Here is a 23,624-nt window from a genome sequence, read left to right as displayed (position 1 = left end):
TAGGAAAAAAATTGGATAAGTTCTTAAATGGCAAGTCTATGGGTCAGCAAAACTGTGCCAAATATTGCTAATGACAGATCTCAAATACTGCAAGGAAAATCATAGTACACTTCTACCATGTAATGAAGAGATGAAAAAATACTTTAAACTTGTCTCAGCCAGACAGACAAGTCCACACTGTACAACGCAGAGTTGTGCAACGATTCGGTAGACCTGTTTACATTAATATAGTTTAGATATATTAAATTGCCGTCTTGGTTCCTTCTGCCTGCTGTTCACAAAAGTGAATCGTGATTGTGTTTGAAAACAGATGAATACATGCTACAGTTTATTCAATGAGATCTTGCAATATGAAAACAGAATGCTGCATTCTTTTCAAATTTTCACTTCCCTTCAAGAGCGAATAAGCATGATCTGACTTTCATTTTTGAACTGGAATAAGTGTTTGCAAATTAGTTTCACACTATCCAACCTGCTTTAAGCGCATACTTTCAGAATCCTGTGCCTCGAGGGTGGAATCAATGATGAGTAGTATTTCTGATAAATGTAGCTTAAAACAAGGTATTTACATGTTCCCATTAAAACGCAGAAAGCACCAGGAAGGATTTTGTGAAAGTAATTACTCTGACTTTCTGCAGTTACAGTTGCCAAGGCAACCTCACTTTTTTATGGACAAATCTTCTTAAAAATACCTTATCCTTAAAACAAGCTTGGAATGACTGGTTGCACTTAAATATAAACCTTACATGCATACTTTACTCTTCTTTGTCAGAAAAGAAACATGACCAAACATTTTACTAATCCCAGTGTCTAGTAGAATGCATTTCCACTGCTCCTGATGGCAGTGCAATGGCTTCAGAAACTTTTCACATCCTTTTTTTGGAACTGAGATGATTCAAAAAACCAGGATGGAATCAAAAGATGACATCCTGCAGGCATCCATTACTCTTTCCTTCCATTGTTATGCCTGAAGTATGGTTTGTTCCCTCAGTTTCTCCTGGATGTATATCAATATTCCTGCATTCCATACCTGCTGAAGTGACAGGAAGTACTTAATATATACATATAGTCCCTTATTTCCACTTCAGCAACATTCTCTTTTTTTTCTTTCTATAACAATCTGCCATTGTATATCTATATATGGTGTTGGTTTTGTATTCAAGATCAATCTGACCTATAATTTGTGATTATCAATAATGCAAATTGGTTTTTGCTCTCTTATATAATGGGTTTAATAAGTCCTTTCAGTATGATAATTACCCAATTCCCTGAAGATATGTTTTAATTTGTAAAAGAGGAGTAAATTTTTGTTGTATTCTTTAATTACCTTCTTAAAATATTTGGGAAAAAAATCATTCATATATATTATCTTGGAAATCTGAGGAAAGGGCTAAAAAATGAAAAGAGGGAGTTACAGAATTAAATTAACATTGTAGATGTGGGAGAAGGGGGTTTAGAAAGAGATGGAAATGTTCTTTTATATTTCCACATTTGTATGAAAATTATTCACAGTGTGCTAGGAATTTCCTTAGCTAACCAGTATTTCAGTAAATTCTTGGACAGGAGAACTGGAAATGAAATATGGAAACGAATTTTTTGTGTGAGTGGGTGGATGAGAAAAAGAAAAGTTGGCAGAAAATAAGGACATCTCACTGTGGTGGCTCTCACAAGAGCCTGAGGGATAGTCACAGAAAGTTTCAGCGGACAAAGAATCACAGAATGGTAGGGGTTGGAAGGAACCTTTAGAGATCATCTAGTCCAACCCTCCTCCAGAAGCAGGTTCACCTAGATCAGGTCTCATAACATGTCCAGGCGGGTCCTGAAGACCTCCAAGGAAGGGGACTCCACAACCCCTCTGGGCAGACTATTCCAGCGCTCCGTCAACTGTAAGGTTTACATCAAATCAGGTGTCCAGTAAAATATAGTTGAGTTAGTTGTAGAGCACTGGCCTTGACTTCTCAACTTCAAGACCAGAAGAGCACGGAAACACATCAGAGTGCTGTCATAAGAGATTTACAACTTTTAGCAAGCCCTGTGGAAAATTATTGTGAGGAGGACACTCTTGAACTGGTGATTAGTTGCCTTTGGCCGCACAACACAGCACGTTGCTGTTTAAAATTTAAGTTCAAAACTGACAGGATAATGAGCTGAACTTTGAAAATTCCTATGGCTCAAGTGATGCCCATGTGTGTGTTTACAGCAGTGGCACAGCAGGAGTGAATTATAAAACAAAGCAAAAGTGTGGTTAATGTATGTTATTTTATAGTTTAGGCTTTGAGCATCTTCCGTCAACTTGAAGGAATATAAACAAGCCAGCTTCCTTATTTCTGTATTTGTAAGATTAACTGGATAGTAGCAAACATACTTTCTCTTTTGTATTCTCTCTATCGTCCTGTTTCCTTTCATGTATATGAGTTTTGTTTTTAGCTCTGCAAGCAGCAAAGTTTGTAGCCATTCCTTTTTCCTGTGGGAGCAAGATAGATCATTAAGGTCTAGCTCCTGTGAAAGCTCAACCTCCCACACCATATGCCTCTTCCACTGATTTGCTACTTACAGCAGAATGTACCTGTATGACAGAAGGTCATGATCAGAAAGTGAGAGCTGATCTCAGAGGCAGCCAGAGCTATTCCCATGGAAGCCTATGAATATTGAGCAGCAGATCTCACTCTGGATTTTGCATTGTCTGGGAAGTCAAAGCACCAAGATGATACGTTCATGATGACCTGTATTGACATGCAAGTGGGCTGATCTTTACACCCCCTTTTTTAGAACATTTGCCTTTATTCCTAGATATGCTGATATCTATTTAAAGTTAGATGAGATGGAACTCAATTATAGTAGCCTCGTCCTTCCAGGATGAGGAGATCTTCCTTGGAGATCAACACCATTTGGTTTATGTAGAAATCATTATCTCTTGATACCTCTGGGAAAGTTTTGTGATTTTATCTGTTTACAATTTCACACCAAATTTCAACACACAAGATTGCCCACAACTTTTGATGTATGTTTGGTTAACATCATAGAGAGTCCATTTGTAAGACTGCCCTTGTGAGACCACATCTGAAATATTGTGTCCAGTTCTGGGCCCCTCAGTTCAAGGACAGGGAGCTGCTGAAGAGAGTTCAGTGCAGGGCCACAAAGATGATGAAGGGAGTTGAGTATTTCCGTTATGATGAAAGGCTGAGGGAGCTGGGGCTCTTTAGCTTGGAGGAGACTGAGGGGTGACATCGTTAATGTTTACAAATACATAAAGGGCAGGTGTCAGGAGGATGGAGCCAGGCTCTTCTCAGTGATGGCCAATGATAGGACAAGGGGCTATGGGTATAAGCTGGAACACCAGAAGTTCCAAAGAAACACAGGGAAGAATTTTTTCACTTTGAGGGTGACAGAGCACTGGAACAGGCTGCCCAGATGGGTTGTGGGGTCTCCTTCCCTGGAGACATTCAAAACCCACCTGGATGAGTTCCTGTGTGACCTACTCTAGATGGTCTTGCTCTGGCAGGAGAGTTGGACTAGATGATCTTTCAAGGTCTTTTCCAACCCTTAAGATTCGGTGATTTTGTGAGCTGCTAAGACATGCCACCTATTCTTGATAAGATGATGTTGTTTAATCTGGCAATTTGTTCCAGCATGTCTTCTTCTTATCTGTGCTCAATTTCTTTCATTAACTCTTCTATTTCTTGGAAAAAGAAAAACATAAATTCAGAGAGTAGTCTGAAAGAACTTTTCCTTGGAGAAAGTATCTGTAGTTGTAAAAGCTGAAATAGCCTTTCAGCTTTTCTAAGACATAGCATTTAGTATTGAAGACAAAAGTATTCCAAGATATCTTTCAGAAAATCATCAGACATGAAAACATACTCATAAACTTTATTTGTGTATTTTCCTTCTTAGAAAAGAATCAAGGGTAGAATACTTATTCATAAATTGTCATTTCCGTATTTTCTACTTCTTACTGTAAAAAACTTAAGTCTCAAGTCAATCAACCTCTTCTAAACTTTATTTTGGGTATTCTAGAATGCAAAGCAGAATTTTTGCATAAAAAGTGTGATAGCATTCTGGTTTGTTCCTGATTATTCTTTTCTCTAAATAATTTGAAAGAATAATTTTATCACATTAATTTCGAATCTATCAGAAACTGATTAATTGTAATTGCACCTGAATTCCAATTAGAAAATACAACATCTTTTCTAAAGTAATTCTTGCAGAACTTTGTGCATAAGTAGCAACAAAAACCATTCAAACTTTAACTTAATCTCCCTTTAGTGATTATCCAAGTAGAAGTCTGTCCTATAACTTTAGTTTCCATATACTGCTTGTTAATTAAACACAGACAAGTGCTTCAGTCTTACCTATTTATGTCATTCACAGTATATTGCCAATATCTCTCTAACTATAACATTCAGTGAAGTCATTAAAACAATCTACCTGGTGGAATGAGAATGTCTTCTGAATGCGGCATTTTCTTGCTCATTACAGTCATGATTTTCAAAGAAGATTATTTTTGTCCCACGTCTGTTCTCATCAGATCTTTCTAATAAAGTTAATATATGCAAATACAGTAATGTATTTCAGGTTTTCTTAAAATTAATCAGGAAATCTCTGTCTATTTAGATTTTTTTAAAGATTTTGTTTATTTTTAGGTAAGATGGATATGTAACAATCTCTTTCTGTCCTTGTGGCTAAATAATCAACTTATAGACAAAGACACTTTCTCATATCATATTTGCCTTCAGAGCACAGAAGATAGAACAGCAGTTAATAACAAGATGTTCCTTCTTGTTGTGGTCTGTCTCTGGCTTCTAATGCTTTGTAATTGTTTTCTTACTCTTGCCTCTACATAGCAAATTCAAAAGTCTGCCTTGAAAAGACCGATTTTCAATCATGTTCTAAGAGAAAGAAGTCTGGGAACTGAATACTTTGCCATTTTCAAAAACTGCCATAGTTCAGCACTTCTTTCTGGCATTGCCTTTCTACTATATGAGTTTTGCACTAAAAGATTTCCAGGGCTTGATACAAAGCCTGTGAGGATGTATAAAAACACAAGAGGCTGATCATATTCCTCATGTTTCTTCAATAAAACACATACAGACATTTTTAGGGATGTTGCATTTTAAAAGAAAAGAGCATGCATTAGTTTGGTAGATGCCCCATCTCTGGAAGTGTTCAAGGCCAGTTTGGATGGAGCTTTGAGCAAGCTGATCTAGTGGAAGATGCCCCTGCTTATGGCAAGGGGATTAGACTAGATGACTTTTAAAGGTCTCTTCCAACCCAGACCATTCCATGATTCTATGAAAAAACCTACTCATTAAACCAGTGAAGGTAAAAATAATCAGATATGCCAAAGGGGAAAACCCAACCATGGTATGACAGGGCATGAAAGAGAGGAAATCTCCCTCCCTGGAGCTACTACCCCAAGTGTTTGAGATGAACTATTGTCAACCCCTTTATGTCTTTGAGGGGTTTATGAGTATGTTAATGTTAGTCTTGCCTACATTCTCAGATTTAATTAAAAGAGATTCTTGGTTATGAAAGGACATGCAGACTTTCCAGACCAGTAGTCAGATAATTAGAAGAACATGGCTTTCTTTAAGAGGCAGGCAGCAATCAAGGACTACGAAAGGAATTAAGGCTGTTTCAGGTCAATGACTCCCAAGAGTTAAGGAGATTATGCCCTTTTCTCATTCTAGACATCTGATCAAAAGGGGCAGCCTTTGACTCCTTGTGGCACTTACCTAATGTTATATCACTTTCTCCACTGTTTAGCAGGCCTATTTCCTATATAGGACAACTCTGGTAAGGGGCAGATTTTCTAAGTCCACATGAAAATAGTTAATTCTACTTTTAAAAGTGGAAAAAGGACTAACTGATCTGTAGAGGACCCTTGTAATTGCATCCTTTTTGATTCTGTAGGCATTAAGCAAAGTTTTCCAGAGAGCTTAAGAAATTCCCCACTGATTTCTACAGGATTTAGTCACGTGACTTGCCTAAATTCTTTTGGACATTTTGTTAGGTACCTACCAATAGCTTACAGTCTGGCCTTCCATCACTCTTCGTATTTATGTCACATTCATTTTGATGGAGTCCAGTCTCTTAAAGCTAAAGATGCATAGGCAAAATGTTGAACAAGTAATACTGGTTGCATTTGAGAGGCTACACAGCAAACTCCTGTGGGACAAAAATATCCTGTATTTAGTGGAATGCTCAAGCTTTGAACAGATCCTGCCCAAATACTTCCTCATTGTTTCTTAAAAATCACTCTGATATATGGCTTATTGTACTGACTTGTAATATTTTCCCTAGAAGCTGTGCATGTTTAAATAACAATATAATACTCCACAATCTGTTCATTTTGCAAGACTGCATAACCTATCAATTTCTCATCTGACAAATTCCAAACTGAAACAGAAGCTTTGGATTATTTTTTTTCCCTTGCTTGGAATTTCTGGCTTGATACAGAAGACTATCCTCACGCAGTCTTGCGATTGTTTGTAAAAGATTGCTGTCAACAGCACCAAGCTAAAATTTCTAATTTTCTTGTAACACTTAAGAAATTGCATTAGAAAAATGTATTGCATGCCCTCTTTCTGTTTGTTTTTTTTTTTACCATTGTCTACCAAGCATTTCAGACTTTTATATCTCATCATTTACTTATGACCTTGTCTCACCTTGTGTTGCAGAACACCCACCAATGCTTGCCTCTTCTGCCAGCTCTGCAGTGGCCTGGTATAAAAATAATACACTACATCACCACAATTTTTACCTGTTGATAGCATAGATTTCTCTGTTAAAGTCAGGTTCAAAACAACTATGTTGTGCAGTGCTTGCTGGGGTTCATGCCCTGCAAATGTGTTGCTAGTAAAATATATCAAAACCTTGACAATGAATAGCATTTCTCAAAACTTAAAACCACTGACCCATGTGTTAGCTGCTAGAAATTGGCATAGATCCCCTGAAGTCAGCAATGCTGTGCCAGTACACCTAGGCTGTACTCGTTGCCTGCCATCTAGCAAAGGTACCATCCTGTTTTGCTCTGCTTTTAATCTTATGCCAAAGATACTATTTTTCCACTGTAGAAAACCCGGAAAATTTAAATATGCTACTTAGTGTTGTCGTTCAAATTGTCTGCAGTACCTTTTCAAAGCAGCGGGTGGCACTTGCAGAGCAACAATGTTCTGTGACTTGGCTTACTTTACAACAGTTATAGTGGTTTATTGCTTTGTCCTTGTCGTTTTTAACGAATGGAATTTCACAAGGTGTAGCATTCAGATCGAGTTCACACTGATTGAGTCATTTTGTTTGCCTGAAGTCTGTCCTGACAACAGCAACAATGAAGGGTGCCAACGTTCCTGGATTAAGCACTACCTGCACTAATTCTGTGTCTGTGGGCACAGCTGTGTAAATAAACTCAAAGAAATGTGGGAATGATGACATGAGCTTTTGTTCATGGTTTCGTAGGAACACGTGCTTTCCATTGAAAACCTTTTCATCCGGGAAATATTACTGGTAATTTGCTGACCTGTCACAGCTGTTCCTTACAGATTAAAGTAACCTGCAGGAGTTCTTTAAAATGTGTTGTTGAAAACATAATTAACAGTAATCAGATGCTGCTAGGTGATTTCAGGAGAATGTCTTACGCTTTAAAAAAAAATACTCTATAGCAGAAAGCTATATGACACTTATTTCTGCACAGAGTGTACTTATAGGCTGCATAAAAAAAGAAATAAATAAATAATGGGTAATAAAGATACACTATGGGTGTCCTCCCAGTACATGACAATCTGTAATAAAAAACCCAGCAGGGTAAACATATACCCTAAAATAACCTCAGTAGAGTATACTGTTCTTACTTAATTTCACATCATGTGCTAAAGTAATGTCTTTGGTACATTAACACAACTAATAATTTCCTCTGCAACATCCAAGAACTCGGCAGGTACCACAAGTTTTAATTGCCAGAGTCTTTCAATACCAGCATATGGCATCTAGACATTATTAAACAAAATGCTGATCATCACCTCCATTTTCTGTGTGTACAGTTCTGTTGCATTTGCCTGGTGTGCTATGCAAATTTGAAAAATTAAAAGCAAAGCAGTTTAGTTTATCTAATATACAAGTAAGGATACATAATTTAAGAATCTACAGTAATGTTTATTTTCTGCAGCATACATCAGGGCATGTTGCTCTTTGATGGACTGCTGACTGCTTTAAATATGAGAAATATGAGAAATAGATCAATTACAGATAACTAAAAATATTATCCTATATTACTGCTTGTGGATGTTTTCGATTTAAGAGATAAATTCACTAGAGTTTTCCTGAAGAAAGTACTCCTAAGTTCTGAAAAGCAATGAGGGCCATCATCTTCAAAAGCTGTAGTCTCTGGAAGTGCATGGATTGTATTACCAGTTCCGTTTTGGACCACCGAGATCCCTAGGCACCCAAGCATAAGATCTTGTACACACTCATGTATTCCTTGATTAAAGAACTGGATACCTGGCTCCAGCCTAAATTGTATCACAATGCAGTGGCAGGTAGCATCATAACTGACCTTCAAAACTTCACTTAAGCCTCAGTCCATGCTTAGACCATGGTCAATGCCAAAGAACATACTGCCTCAAGTGCAGTTTCCCAGCTAATCTCTGGGGGGAAAAAAAGTGCAGGAAGAGTAAATACACTCTTTGCACAAATAACCTGGTGTAATACGCTATGTTCTGGTCCCTTTCCCCATTCCCATGACTTCTTTAGGCATTTATTTGTTTAAACATCACTGAATACATTTCATGAACAGCTTTGGGGGTAGGAACTTGAAACCACTCTTTTCTCCCCCATGCCAGAGGCTCCTGAGACTCCAGCAGGCTTTTTCCTACTGCTTCTCTTCATCTCGCTGGCTCAGTGGATATTGCACCTTTGACTATGTGGTGGCCAAGTACCAGAGTGCAGCCCTGTCCTTGCAAATCTCCAGCAGGCAACTTGGGTGTTCATTGAAGACAGTGAAAACAGGGAGTCAAACTATTTCCAGCTGAGGGATTTAGCAGCATGCTTTTATGCAAAATACACACCACTATCTCCGTTTTCCTACCTAGAGGGAGGATTCAGCAGTTCCTGATAGATGAATGTGCCAGTAGCCTTTGGCCAAGACCTGCTAGCAGGTTGTCTGGAAATGTGTTTCCTTGCTAGTGCTAGAAAATTAAACACTTGGCTTAGGGAAGCACTAAATGTATCAGTACAAGCACACAGCCTCCCTGTAAAGTCTTTGAAAAGAAATAGACTCCTCATTCTAGCTTTTCCTGGGCATGTTCCCTTGTTGACCTGAGTGAATTTCCCTGCTTGGGCCACATGCTTAATGCCAAGCTGATTTGATACCTATTTTAAACACCAAAAAGAAGTGGTCTATGCCAGACAGGGAGCTCTAAACAATTTTGGGAATATTTATTTGCCTCAACTCTTTTCTGAAGTCAGATGAACACAAACATTAAATCTGGAAGGAAGTTAAGGCTTCCTGTGTTTGAAATCTCTTCAATTTTTGAAATGTTAACAAGCAGAGAATTGTTGCTAGAAATAAGTGGACATAACACATTAGTAGGCAGCACACTTTTTTTTTTTCCCCTGAAATTTGATGTAATTGCAATTATTCTAAAACAATTACTCGTAACTGGAAAAAAACAACTGAATGAAAACAACGGGTTTTTCACCTTCGTTATTCCATTAAATTTGATGTTCCCAGTTGAGCCCTAAAAAAAATTATTTGCTAACACTTTGAAAAAAGATAGATACTGCTGCAGTTTGGAGGCTTCTTTCCTCAATCCTGATAAGAGGAAAAATCAGTTATCTGGGATTCTGCTGACATTGGGAGAAAAAAGATGTGAAAGAGCTGCCATTGCTTTCACCGTTGTCAGTTATATCTAAATCCATAATAAGATACCATGCTGATAAATCCACTAAACCTGTGCTGAGGTACTGCAAATGAGTTAAAACCTACACAAATATGTTTTTGTATATGAGATATTTACACCTACACAATAGATAATATAATGATGTATCTCCTGCTGTGGTTTTCAGTTGATTTTTATGTTAACCATATCCAGGCAATGGAACAATTATTTTTGTTTATATGCAAATATTCAACAATTCTGTAACTATTTTTATCTCAACTGAAATTCTAATATTTTCTTTTCCAAATGGCATTCTGAAGTATTGCATACTTTATTTCAGCTTGCAAGTTGCAGGTGTTTTAAGGAATGCACAAATGTGATGTTCTCAAAGCATCTGCATTCTTACTTCCACAGGTATTGTACAGAGATGGAATAGGACTTGAGAAAGGGTAAAAGGGCCACACTCAAAAAGGCAAGTTAGGAAAGAGATTATACCTTGCTGTTACAGGTATGGCTTAAAAAGCGTTTTATTGATGGCAGCTAGTATAATCAACAAGTTTTAAGGTATTTTCTAGGTTGCTTTTTTTCTCCAAAGCAAGACATCTTTGTGTGAATCAGAGTTGATCTGAGTCTTGAGAGTAGTTCTGGGAAAATTATTGGTCAAATGACTCTGGATTTGAGGTAGTGTTTCTATTACTTAATATCCTTAGGTCAGACACAGATCAATTAAACAAATCTAGTATTTTTAATGAAAAGTTTTAAAGAGATGTGCTTAAAGATTCTATTTCAGACTGATCAAAAACAGGTCACATATTGCTAGAAGATCCCAAATCTCTCTCAAGTCTTTGCTTCATTATAACAATCTCTAAACAGTTGACGGAGTTAAGCCTTAAAAGGTGCCAGTGACTTTCTGTTCATCACAGGTGCAGTTCTCTAGCTAAATACTTCAGCTATGATTTGTTCTTTCATTTGCCATGTTTGTTAACCACTTGCTTAGGAATTAAGTGCCTCTTTTTTCATGTATCTCAATCCTTTCATTTAGTGTTCAGGAAATCTTGTTCACAAGAATGTGCCTAAAACACTGTTCATGACCAGAGGCAAGTGCAAACACTGTTTCATTGGGCTGTGACATGCACATGCTATATTTTACAGCAATTAAAAAGTATACTGTCTTTTCCTTAATTTTATAGCTCCGTAAATCTGTTTTCAGCATCAGAGCAAGAAACCTTCTGGAAAAAGAGACAGCCATCAATAAAATTCTAAGGTAAGAGTTAACAATTATTTGATACTATTTTGACTATCTGATTTCTTGTAACATTGTTTCTCATGAGTGTTGCTGTATGTATAATATTTATGGCTGTGTATTCACATTTATTGCCTTCACTATCAAAGGTATATTGCTCTTTGTCAATATTTTATGCTCGAACAGCAACAAGAGATTGTTCTTTTTCAGTATCTATTTCAATTGTGTCATGCAGAAAGCTCGTGTTTCAGCTCTTTCCACTTCTTCCTTCTAAATGAACCAAAAAAGTCTCTTTATAAAAAATAAAAAGTGTTATTTTGCCTAAATAAATCCAACCTAGTCCTTGCACATATACGCACATAAACATTTGCAGGGCTTCTACGCTAGAAAGCACAGTGTACAAATAATCATATTGCAAGTAGGAAATATACAATGAAGATTACAAAACTGTGACTTCTGTAGAAGGATTTTCTGAATGTTTTTGGAATGATCACTCATTTCAGTATTCCATATCAAGTAAGTATTCAGCACCGTAAGTAGATAAAGCAAGCCTAAATATCCAAGACTCTTGTCTAAAGTTATCATGAGTAACGCCATGCTGCAGATCTTCATGCCACTATTAGTTTCACATTGAAGTGACTATCGTTGATATAAGGTGTATTAGAAATGCCAACAATTTATATATATTTTAAATATATATATTTGCATTCTCAGACTGAGTAGACACTAAAAAAATAAATGATTATTTGGGTTTTTTACTCAGAGATGTATGTAAGGACACAAAAAAAACCATGGAAAAGAAAAAACAGGAATTATCCAAGTTGCATTAATAATTCATTTTCATTTACCAACTTAATACATATTTCCTTAAAAAATAGTATATTTTTCTCAAAGAATAATAGTGTAGCTGGGGTAAAAAAGTGCATTTTACTTGATATTCAAACAGGGTCTTAGTGAATTAGATCTATAAGATGAGAGAAACATTAAAACTTCTATCAAATGGGTTCACCATGAATCTTAGGTGGTCACATTTAGACATATATCCCAAGTTAGATGGAAGTATAATGACAGCATAGAAAGATGTAGTAAGGGTAGAGAGTTGTCATAGTGAAAACAGTGCTGAATGAGGCTTATAATTGAGAGTGTCACTCAAGCAAACCATCCTGCTAAGAATTCAATGTGAGCATGTTTCAGGGAGAACAAGAACAAAAGTATATAGTAAAATATGCAGTTGCTGCAGTTACTACATGAATTTTCACTCGTTAAAGTAATAGATAAAAACAACAAATTGGTGTTACACTGGAATGCAAGAAGATGAGTAAACACTTTGTTGTGGAAGATATGCCTCCCTGAAGAGGCCAAGCGTGGGCCATGTGCATACCGTCTGCAAGAGACCCAAGAATATTCATTAAAGGTATAGTATTTTGAAGTATTGATCAAAGCATGTAGTACTTTTGCATTAGCTCAAAGAATGTTACTTGAACACTTCTCACTACTTATTTTTCAAAGGTTCCAAAGGATGAAATAGTTTGAAGGACTTCAGAACTTTAGACCTCATAATTGTTCACAGGTAATACAAACGACGTGGTGTCACGAACAATATTTTTTCTGTATGATCTTTACCTATAGCCTGGCTTTTTGATAACCTACCAAACTGCATTTTCTTTTTCAGATTATTTTACTTCATTTGTGCTTTTTAAAGCAAATTGGAACTTGCAGTTTGCAACTGCTGGACTGTGTTCAGAGCTCTGCAAGGTGAGTACAAAGTCCAGCAGCTTGATATATGTCTTGTCTCTTCTCCTTTATTTCATAGCTTTCTCATTCCTTCACAAGTGAATGTGAACCTATCTAATATTTCACAAAGGTGGTATAGGAGGATGGAAAGGCCATTTTCAGATGAAAAATATCGTTTTTCCTGCATTGTTCAAAGAGAAGTTAAAAGATTCTGACCAGCTGAAAATGTATCAAGTCAAGAAAATGTTTTGTTTTAACTCCAATTTGCAAACCACATAGGACTAAATTTTTAGCGTTGTGGCACAGTGATTGTCTGTGTGGGGTTCACCTCCAGACTACAAAATCTTTTTGATTACTAGAATAGCATCCTAACATCATTAATTAAATAAATTGACCAAGCATTCAATGAAGCTGTCCACATATGGACCTCTAGTAGCACATGAGATGCCAGGAGATGTCTAAAACATCCTATTGAAGATGGCAGACAAGACAGGAATTTGTAGGGGACCCATACACTGTTGAAGCAGCAGCTGCAAGCAAGGTAAAATACTCCCAAGACATGGCAGGTGACCCTGGCCGCATCTGTACAACCAATATCATCGAGTCTTATGTCTCCACTGGTTATGAGGCAAATCTGGACACATAGCTCACATGTAGTCACTGAGTAACTGTAAGTGTACGCAAGAAAAAACATCCTACTGGAGATTTTGACAACAGTACCGTTCTGAAGACTTCATGGTACCTGCTGCCTTTTTCGAAAGTCCCAAAGATCTGCAACTTAGGTGTCTAAACAGCTGAAAAAATATCGAGATCCTGAATGAAAAGGATAACAAAGCATGGCTTTTACTACAGCTTTTACTACGAGTTTATTCAAGAAAGATTAAGACACTAATTCCTATCAAGCAAAGAATGCCAGGAGGGAGGCTGTCAAAAGTAGCCATGGCCTTTTTAGCACAGCACTTATTTCTCTGAAAATGCAAGAAGTTTCCTTGCAGTTACTTGTGCTATACAACTGGCATTTCATTATTTCTCTGTTTATTTCAGTAGGAGATGCAGAGCTTTCAGAGTTAAGCAATGGATATGACTTCTATATATGGATCTAGGAATCTAACCTAGGTAGAGATCATAGACAACCCTAACAGTCTTTCTACAACTGTTACCCTTCATGTATACCCATTCTGTGTAGTAGTATATAGCTAAATGTATTTTATTGTATCATTAATAATCAAATAAGCCATCTTATCCATTAGTCAGGTAAAGAACATATTGTTTAAGCGTTTAATGTTCTTTTTTATCATGGACGCTAAGAGTTTCTGTGACTCGGTATTTAAGTAACCTATGTAAAAGAACATGAAAAGTTTATGTGCAAGTCACTTTTTGATGTCAAGAAAATAGTTTCTAGCTGTTAAAAGCAGAGCACCGTAATTTGTATTTACCGGGGAAAAAAAGGCAAAAAAAAAGATAAGTTACCTCTTTTTCACAGCAAGAAGCCTCTATATAGAAGTCATATCCAGAAATTTCCATTGTCTCTGCTGGGAAAAACTGGATTGTCAGTTTAATGGAGTTAAGTGGGATCTATTTTTAGGAAATAATTTTCATCCATTGGAGCTTTTTTTTTTACAAGAAAATTGTACAAGTATTGTACAAATGGTGTCTTCATCTTCTGACAGTATTATGTAGTATCATCCTCCATAAGATAATGCTTAAAATCTACTGGTATTAAAATGTTCATGATTTCAATGAGATGGGCTGTGTTTTATAAGATACACTGTAATTTTCTTAAATGGCATGATGTTTCAGTTCAGGGTAGTGTAACTTAATGTCTTCTATACCAAGTGTAGCACAATATATTCTTCTAACATACTAGTATGATTGGCAGCAATGACACAGACAGAAACTCTAAGCTTCTCATTTTTGTTCCAGATCTCACTTTGGATCTTCATTCACATCATTTATGTTTTTAAATTCAAAAGGAGAAACAGTGGAGAAGAGTGAAAAACAATAATACCGCAGGGAAAGAACATGCCTGGAACACCTTTTGCTGTCAAATGTGATCATCCCATCCTGTCTAGGACAGCATTTATGTGAACCTTACTATAGACTGGCAAATAGAGCGATTACTCAATAGCACGTTGTTTTTTTCATGTTTTTTAACAAAGTGGAGATTCAGTTAATTAAAAAGTATGAAATATTTCCAGCCTGGTCTCGTCTTTCACTGAATTATTGCATAAAATAAACTGATCAATAGGATGTGCACAGTTAAAGTTGCAGCATTCCTGAAAGTTAAAACATTTTTCCAATGTTGAAATTCCATTTCTGAGCCATCGGAGGATTTGTGTGAGCTCTCTTAGTGGAAATCTCTCTTTTTCTTAAGCAAGTCCATTTCATTGTAGCCATCAAAATAAAGATATGCATGCTCTGTTTAGCTGTAGCACACTTACTAACCAACGAATATTCATTTCTACTGACACATGTAAATTGCAAGATATCTTTGCCAAAATTTAGCAAAAGCAAAATGAAAAAATGAGAAAATAAGTGAAAGAACCCCCACAACAAAATGCTGCAAGTTCAGTGCACTCTCAGAAAGCAGTCATTTCGTATTACATCAACAATGTACAGCTTTTCATTTCAAACCATATGTGCACCCACTTGTGTAGAACACTCAAAGATAGTGCTGTAAGTCTTGTGTACGTAAACATTTTCACCGCATACAGCTGTGAAAAGGAGCTACCCTAAAATGACAGCTATACTTGTACTATTCCCTTCTTTGTTGCTCACAAGCTGGTTTTACTTATGATTAGTGCATCACACTTAGTTAAGTGTTAAGGGACCATAAATTCTACAGCAAATTGAAAGAAACCTCAAAGAGGGCGCTTGCTAAAGCATGGAGATCGTTCACCAGATGACTGGTTGTGTTGCAGAATAGAGATCATTGCCTTGAAAATATATTCTCATGGAGAGTTAATTGCTGGCTTATTGTTATTGTCTGTTAAGCTGTTCACTGGAAAGCCAAGCTAACTTGTCTGAATGCACTACCTCAGAAATTATCATCGGTACCGAAAACTCTGTGTCACCATCATTGTATTTCTTTGTAGGGCCTGCACTAGACAACGCATGCTGAGCGGATCCTTTGAGGGACAGCCTGCAAAAGAAAGGTCAATACTTAGTGTCCAGCATCATATACGACAAGAACGCAGGTAAACACGGACAGAAGGGATGGTTAAAAAATATTCTTAAAGTAAAGGTTCCGAGAAGTATTACATTTGAGCAATATGTGACGTGTGAAAAACTGAAATTACTTACTTGTACAAAGAACCGAATTCTACGTTCTTCATTGTAACCATAATGAAATTCATTGTATTGTATAAATGGAAAAAAATGCCTTTTTATTTCAAATGTCATTTCCTTTGCTGACTTACAAAGCTATCAATTTAAAGATCAGAAGGAAAGAAATTGGCTTATGTTAGACCGGAATGAAAACAATTGAAGAACATATAAGCTTTTGATGTTAGCAAGAGAAAAATGATAAGAATTTGAGATATTGGGTGTCTGGAGAGCAATGCTTTATAATGGCCATCCTATAAAGGTCAAAATTTCATCTTGAAATGTATCGTTAAATTGATTATGATTGTTTCAGGTCACTGAGACATGGTTCCAACAGTCAGCGAATCAGCAGAGGAAAATCTCTTGAAACGTTGACTCAAGATGTAAGTCCTCATAGAAATGATGGTTTCAATTTGAAAATAGAAGAGTTTGTACTATATAATAAATACTTGTGTAAAACCAGTGTCTATTTATGATCTTGTTCACAATTTGTCTTTGGAAATCTTGAAAGGAAATCATAAAACAAACACTGTAATTGCATTAGAAATACCCTCAAAGTAATTGACGTGGTTATTTCACTGATAGACTTGCTGGTTTTGAAACACTTGCTGTGATCAATTCACTGAAGCTGTAGACACTACGTTAAGAACACAACAATTGCTACCCAGGACACCTTAAAAAGCCTGACTTGGGAATTACACAAATCACTCAGGCTGGCAAAACAGTACTTTGAAATTTCCGACCCAAGTTTAACAATATTTTTCAAACACCAAAAGGGGAGCATAGTAATCTTGTATTTCACTGTGGTACAGTTCCGTGCAGTTAAGTGCATTTTGACTTCTGCAAATTCATAATGATATTTTGTGGATCTCTGTTAGTGTGAAAATTCAAGGAGTAATATTAGTGCCTCTGTTTCCAAACTATGACAATAATTTTCTAGTTGTTCTTCATGCTTAGAAACAACTGCATAAGAGGTAATTAATGAATTACCCTGCATGGTGTTAGAAGGAAACTCTAGGTAACTAATCTTTTAAAGCAGATGTGGCTTTGTTTGTATCCAATAGTAAGCATAACACCCAGCAATACCCCTCCAGTAGTGCTCCAAAGGCTCACTTAACTCTGAATGGTTTTAGTGATTGTACTCTCCACTGGATGAGCTCAGACATCGTCCTCTCTCCTTCTCCTTGCTCCCTGCCATCAACAGTCACTACTTGTACATTCTGCATACAGCTGAGAGGCTGAAAGAGTGTGCAAAGCCTTTTCTTTCCCAGTCTTTGCCCTTAGTAACTTTGATGGTATTCATTCCACTTCAGAGCAACTGGCTGAGCTTACAGGACCTTTGCTTTTAATGTTAAAAGTTTTATTGCATGGGACTTCACTTGTGAAATTAAAACTGAAATTAATCTCAATGGAAATAAGCAGCCTTGTGCTGTAGATAGAAAATACTGTACAATAAGCTTGACTGAGTTGATGTGCAGTGCATTTGGAAAAAAAGATCTTTCCTTTGAATCTTTCTATGTAAAATGCTGGTTTTTGCTTTCATCGGAAACATTATAAAACAACCCACAGACTTCATTTAAAAGGAATCATTTTGCTTCTAGCACTCCAACACAGTGAGGTACAGAAATGCACAGAGAGAAGACAGTGAGATAAAGATGATCCAAGAAAAAAAAGAACAAGCTGAAATGAAAAGGTATTTAAAAATCAAAGCCTGAGTGCATACTTTTCTGTATTAAGTATTCTCTGTATGAAGTGAAAACTATTGAGAGTCACGATGAAAAAAAGAACTAAGTGTAAGGGATATTTTTTGCCAGGTATAATGCATATCACTCAATAATTCACATTTTATCTTTCAAAAAGGAAAGTCCAGGAAGAGGAACTGCGAGAGAATCATCCATATTTTGATAAGCCACTCTTCATAGTTGGTCGTGAGCACAGATTCAGGAATTTCTGCCGAGTGGTGGTACGAGCTCGCTTTAATGCGTAAGTTTATTCCATGGGTTCCAACCATGGGTTCCAACGAGTGTTTACTTCCATATCCTCAGAGACCTAAGCCTAACTTTTATTTTTAAAGGAAAACTGCATATGATGTGATCCTCACAGGAACAGGCTGCCCAGAGAGGGTGTGGAGTCTCCTTCCTTGGAGGTCTTCAAGACCCACCGGGACACATTCCTATGCGACCTGATCTAGGTGAACCTGCTTCTGCAGGGGGGTTGGATTAGATGATCTCTAAAGGTCCCCTCCAACCTCTGCCATTCTCTGATTTTATGAACTGGCAGTCAATTGCCTGTCAGACAGTCTTGCTCTACGAAGAGAGGAAGCAGTAAAATACTGTTTAAGGACGGCCATGTTTGAGCAGTCTGCAGTGCTGAGATGGAACACAACTGCAGGGAAACCACAGGCTTGAACTGAGAGGAAAGGGTAATGTTTTACACCCCCATTCTTAGACTTTGAGGAATCAGCTTGCTATTCCCTTCCTGTTCTTCATCATAAGGCGAGAAGTCTTTACACACCAACGATTACTCAAAGAATAGAAAAAGGTGAAGAGAAATGAATCCTACCCATGCTCACCCAAAGACTCATTAGCCCATAATTAGAGACCCAGGATGAGATGGTGATGTGTTCAGCTGCAGGAGATAGAAGGAGAAATGCTGAGACCAAGTGAAAACGAGGAAGGGTCAGTAACTAAACTGTAAGTGCATGTATGTCAGATAAAGACCTATGTACAAGCAGAGTGATACAAAATCATCTTCAACTCTTCTCTTAAACCTCTGTGTATGACTGACACCCTAATTTTTGAGGGTTAGTGCACATCACCTTGCAAACAGATAGCATAGAACAGAAGATAGCTCAAGACTATGAGCTAGGCACTTTGAAGACCTGGTTTCAGCACCTGCTGTACTATTGATTTTCTCTGTGCCCATTCACAAATTACTTCTAGGCAAAACAACAGGAAGACTAGATACTCTGTTATATAATACCCATACTTAAGTGTTCTACCACCTATGTAGAAGCACATCTTTGAGTTAGGTGCCTGCTTCTCTATGCAACTGCTAACTTGAATGTGAACTTGCAGTTCACTGGTCCATGAAGCAGTTGCAAGTTAAACAGCCAAACAAAACACACAAAAATGCATTCCAATCCACTTGTCAAATACATGTCAGTGCCTCTTAGTGTTACAAAGTGCCTGAAGGAAACAGGATATTTATATTATCATCATCTTAATTAAAATGTTTGCAATTATAAGGGTAAATTGATTTTGTTTAAAGTCAGGTTTTTTGTTTATTTAAATTCTGCTTACTTTATTCATTGTTGCACTCAGCTTGCAAAGTAAGATATTCCAGATATCTTTCTGAAACTGGCAGGATACATATTTTCTTGTAGTAAAAAAGGCTGAGGAATGCCACTATTTACAATGTGAAGAAGAATGATGAGCTTAAGAAGATAGAAAAGTCCACAGGCACCAAAACCAATATACTCTGTATACTGAATGCTGTGAGTGAACATGGCCTGTGGAAGATGCCTCTTGTTCTCTTTATGTACATCTTGCATTCTTGTAATTCGGCAGCGTGAAATCTCTTCTGTTGGTAATGTCTCAGGTCAAGGCAGTCCATTTATCACTTTAAGCTCAGCGAGGAAGTGATGGCAATTTCACATCCCAATGACTAGAGCCCTCACATGGAATATAGGATACCTCAGTGCAGATCCTGTCTCAGCATGATTTGCTATAAGGATTTGAAAAATAAGTAAAAAGTCCGCTAACCACGGGGACAATGGAAACTTCTTTGTTTGTATTCTTGTATCTTCTCCTGCTGAAGCCATTCTGCTTTGTATATAAAGGCAAGATAATAGCTGGAGCAAGAACTTCACTTGTGACACATAGATATGTGCTTATTACATACAGAGCGGCTCTTACTCTCTCTGGCTGCCTAACGGGTGTTTGGATGTGGTAGGTGAAGCATAGCAGTGTCGTAGGAAAATTCAGATGTGGATAATCTAGAAATATTCACCAGAAAATGGCTGAAGAAGTAATAAAAGAAATAGACCTTATGCTTGTTTGAGGGGGTTGCTAACTGAAGATAACGATCCAAGAGTTTTCGAAGTAAAAGGACGGAACTCCCCAGGAAGCACTTTGGAACATAAGATGTAGTAGCAGGTTTACCACCCCACCAGCCCCAAGCAAAATAAAATATTAAGTCCTTGTATACAAAAGAAAGACAAAAAACTTGGCAATTTAAAGAATCATTAGAGGAATTACAGGTAGGCCATGAATTAAATGGATACTAGCTGTGTTGATGACTAAAATGGCATAGAATTGAATGAAACTTATACATTTAAAATTCAGCTAAGATAAATTGTAGCCCTGATTTCAGATATAAATTACTTTGAGGTGATGGATGCATGGTATAATGATAATGCTGACTAAAATAAAATGTAAATGATGGTATCTTTTCTTCTTTTTATAGTTCTAAAACAGACCCTGTTACTGGAGCTGTGAAAAATACCAAATACCACCAACTATAGTAAGCACCACATGAGTAATTTTGCTTGGTCATATAAGCCTGCAGTATAAGTGTGTGAGTGCACACATGCGTGTATGTACACATGCACATGTTTTTGGTGTTTTTTTCAAAAAGGAATTTTTCTTTCCATGGAGTTGTTTGGGGGAGAGGCTGAATTCTCTTCCTGAATAGGAAGAGAATTTTTCTATGAGACTTTTCTTCACTTCTTTCTCAGACTTTTTCTCTTCATTTGCATGTATCTTCCTTAGTTTTCCTGTGCATTTCTGAAATATTGAACTCTTTGATACTCCTCAGCTTGACAGCACTTAACTGTGTTGTAGACACACTAAAGTGACACAGCACTCTTAGGCCTTCAGTGATGATTATCCTTATGTATTGTTTGCAGTGACTTGCTGGGTTTGGTTACTTACCTGGATTGGGTCATGATCATTGTTACTATATGCTCCTGCATTTCCATGATGTTCGAATCCCCCTTCAGAAGAGTTATGCATGCTCCAACACTACAGGTACTGTCACTGAATCATTTTTACATTTAATGAAGCACAGTCATCTTTGTTTTTCTCCACTACCTATTCCAAAGCTATGACTGTTCTCTACTTTGATTTTCAGATTGCTGAATATGTTTTTGTAATATTCATGAGCATCGAGCTTAATCTGAAGATTATGGCAGACGGCTTGTTTTTTACACCAACAGCTGTCATTAGAGACTTTGGAGGAGTAATGGACATATTTATATATCTTGTAAGTTTTTATTTTTATGGGAGGTTTCTGTAGTGTTCTTAATTTTTATATATTTGGATGTGTAAATGTTTGATAATGTTAAAAAGTTTGGCTCTGCACTCAGGTGCAAATGCAGCAGTGTAATATGTGTTTAAACACCACTATTTCCATCTACATTCCTGTCAGTTACATGTACAGATACTTGTTTAAGTATCTAAAAATACACTGATGTGATAAGTACCTAACAATTTAGTGTAGGACCCTTTTTAATTGTTTATTTGTTGATATATCTTCAGTGCCAGGACTTGATTTTGCTCCAAAGTAAGCTCAGAATCTCTGACCTTGCTCCAGTATTTTTATAAAGAATATTTTATCTGTTTCTTAGCCATTCATTGGTTCCTCCCTTCTCAATAGTTCTCCTACTTTATAGTATATGTTTCCAAAGCCTCTGCCATTTGACAGAGGAGCACATCTTCCTAGCTGGCATTGCTACACCAGATAGTAAGCAAAGCAACGTCTTTCTGTAGTCTATATCAAGAAGTAGTTGTTCTCAGGAAAAATTATTCAGCTGTCTTCTTTGGAAAGAAGAAAATTTCTTGCATTCCATTCAAATACAAGAGAAAGGGATCCATTTCCTCTTCACATAGGAGAATAAGCACCACAGAATGTGTCAAAATAGTGCTCAGTATAATACAGTATGAAATATTTTCTAACTGAAGAAATTACTAAGCAAAATGACTTTGATGGATTGAGATTAAATCTTCCAGAGATTAATCCACCAGACAGATGTGCTGCATAAAATTTGTCACCATCAATTTGGATCAAAGATTCCATTGTTGATATAAATAAAAATATGCATACATCTACAAAACTCTTACTATAGTATGCATGATCAGTTTGTGCATTACTTTCTTGAAATCCTTCTGAATCCCTCTTCTTGTCTGAAGGAAATTTTAGGATATTCTGAATGTGCCTGTAGTGGTATTAAGAGGATGTGAGAACACTGGGAAATCTTTTCGGTTTGCTGTTATTTTTAACAAGTTATATTGTGTTTTAAATCATATTGGCTATATTAGCTTCATCTTCCATTTCTTGTGCACTTATCTCTTTGTAACACTCTCACCTCTGACCCTTTATAGTAACATTTGCTTTAGAAATACTTTTTTAAAAATAGGAAGCAATTATCAGACTTTAATAACCATCTGTCAGAGATATTTTAAGCTACAAGACACAACTGTGCTGTTTGAAAACTCTTTAAAATGTGTAATATTTGTGTGATAAAACCACACAGTGACAAGACAACTTATGCCTCCAACAAAATGGTAGGAAAAACTGGTGAGGAAACTGTTAACAGGCTTTCCAGGTGCAGGTACCTCAGTTTCAGGATAGAATCTCTCTTTGAAATGAGGAGAGAGAGATTATGCTGCCTCCTCCAAGAATATAGTTCATGTCCCTGCTCTGAATCAGCCAATTTGATATCTTGTTTTGGAACTGTTCCATCTACTGAAAAGAATAAAATAGATTTTGAGTCAAAGAGGGAGACTGATGCTAAAACTGATGCCCATTAGTCAGGACAATCATCCAGGGCACAGGAGATCCAAATCCTTTTTCTAAATTAGGTGCTTTTTAGAGAAAAATTTATTGGTTTTCTGTGTTGTGTCTGTGTAAAGGAAGTCATTGTAAGCCTAATCTTTCTTTGCCTTTTCTTGCCCTATCTCCTCAAGGTAAGTTTGATATTCCTGTGCTGGATGCCTCAGAATGTTCCTGCCAAATCCGGAGCTCAGCTCTTAATGGTACTCCGCTGCCTCCGACCTCTTCGGATTTTCAAACTGGTCCCTCAGATGAGGAAAGTGGTGCGAGAGCTATTCAGTGGCTTTAAGGAAATCTTTTTGGTATGTGCCAGTTATTTTGTTCTTGTTCAAAAGAATATGTGGAGGAGTAATAAGACACCATTTTGCAGTGTTTTCGGTCTTCTAATCTTTTCTCCATTATCTGTTTAGGTTTCATTATAGCTACCACTGCAGATGACAACAGAACAGGTTTAAAATTAGGAATATTAAGTAACTCATTTATATTTATACTCAATAAAGCTGCTGTAATAATTATTTTATAAATAGTGTTATTCATTGAGCATCTGTTTGGCCATAATTACATAGGAGGACTACTGAAATAAAATCTACCACTTATTCACAGTTTTGGTTGGGGAA

The 23,624-nt window shown here is 36.9% G+C and overlaps 1 protein-coding gene across 2 annotated transcripts in view; it reads left to right on the top strand.

The window, feature by feature from the left end:
- NALCN (sodium leak channel, non-selective) overlaps positions 1–23,624 on the top strand; it is a 218,647-nt gene that overhangs the window by 166,302 nt on the left and 28,721 nt on the right. For both annotated transcript variants that reach the window (XM_062020546.1, XM_062020545.1), the window contains 9 exons: positions 11,063–11,136; positions 15,945–16,046; positions 16,487–16,556; positions 17,775–17,866; positions 18,034–18,156; positions 20,641–20,697; positions 21,083–21,203; positions 21,307–21,438; positions 23,142–23,309. In XM_062020546.1, coding sequence (XP_061876530.1) covers positions 11,063–11,136; positions 15,945–16,046; positions 16,487–16,556; positions 17,775–17,866; positions 18,034–18,156; positions 20,641–20,697; positions 21,083–21,203; positions 21,307–21,438; positions 23,142–23,309 — 939 coding nt within the window. The remainder of the gene's footprint in view (positions 1–11,062; positions 11,137–15,944; positions 16,047–16,486; positions 16,557–17,774; positions 17,867–18,033; positions 18,157–20,640; positions 20,698–21,082; positions 21,204–21,306; positions 21,439–23,141; positions 23,310–23,624) is intronic.

Source organism: Colius striatus, chromosome 1 (genome assembly GCF_028858725.1).
Source record: "Colius striatus isolate bColStr4 chromosome 1, bColStr4.1.hap1, whole genome shotgun sequence".
NCBI classification, from domain to species: Eukaryota; Metazoa; Chordata; class Aves; order Coliiformes; family Coliidae; genus Colius; species Colius striatus.
This window is presented reverse-complemented; position numbering and strand designations above follow the sequence as displayed.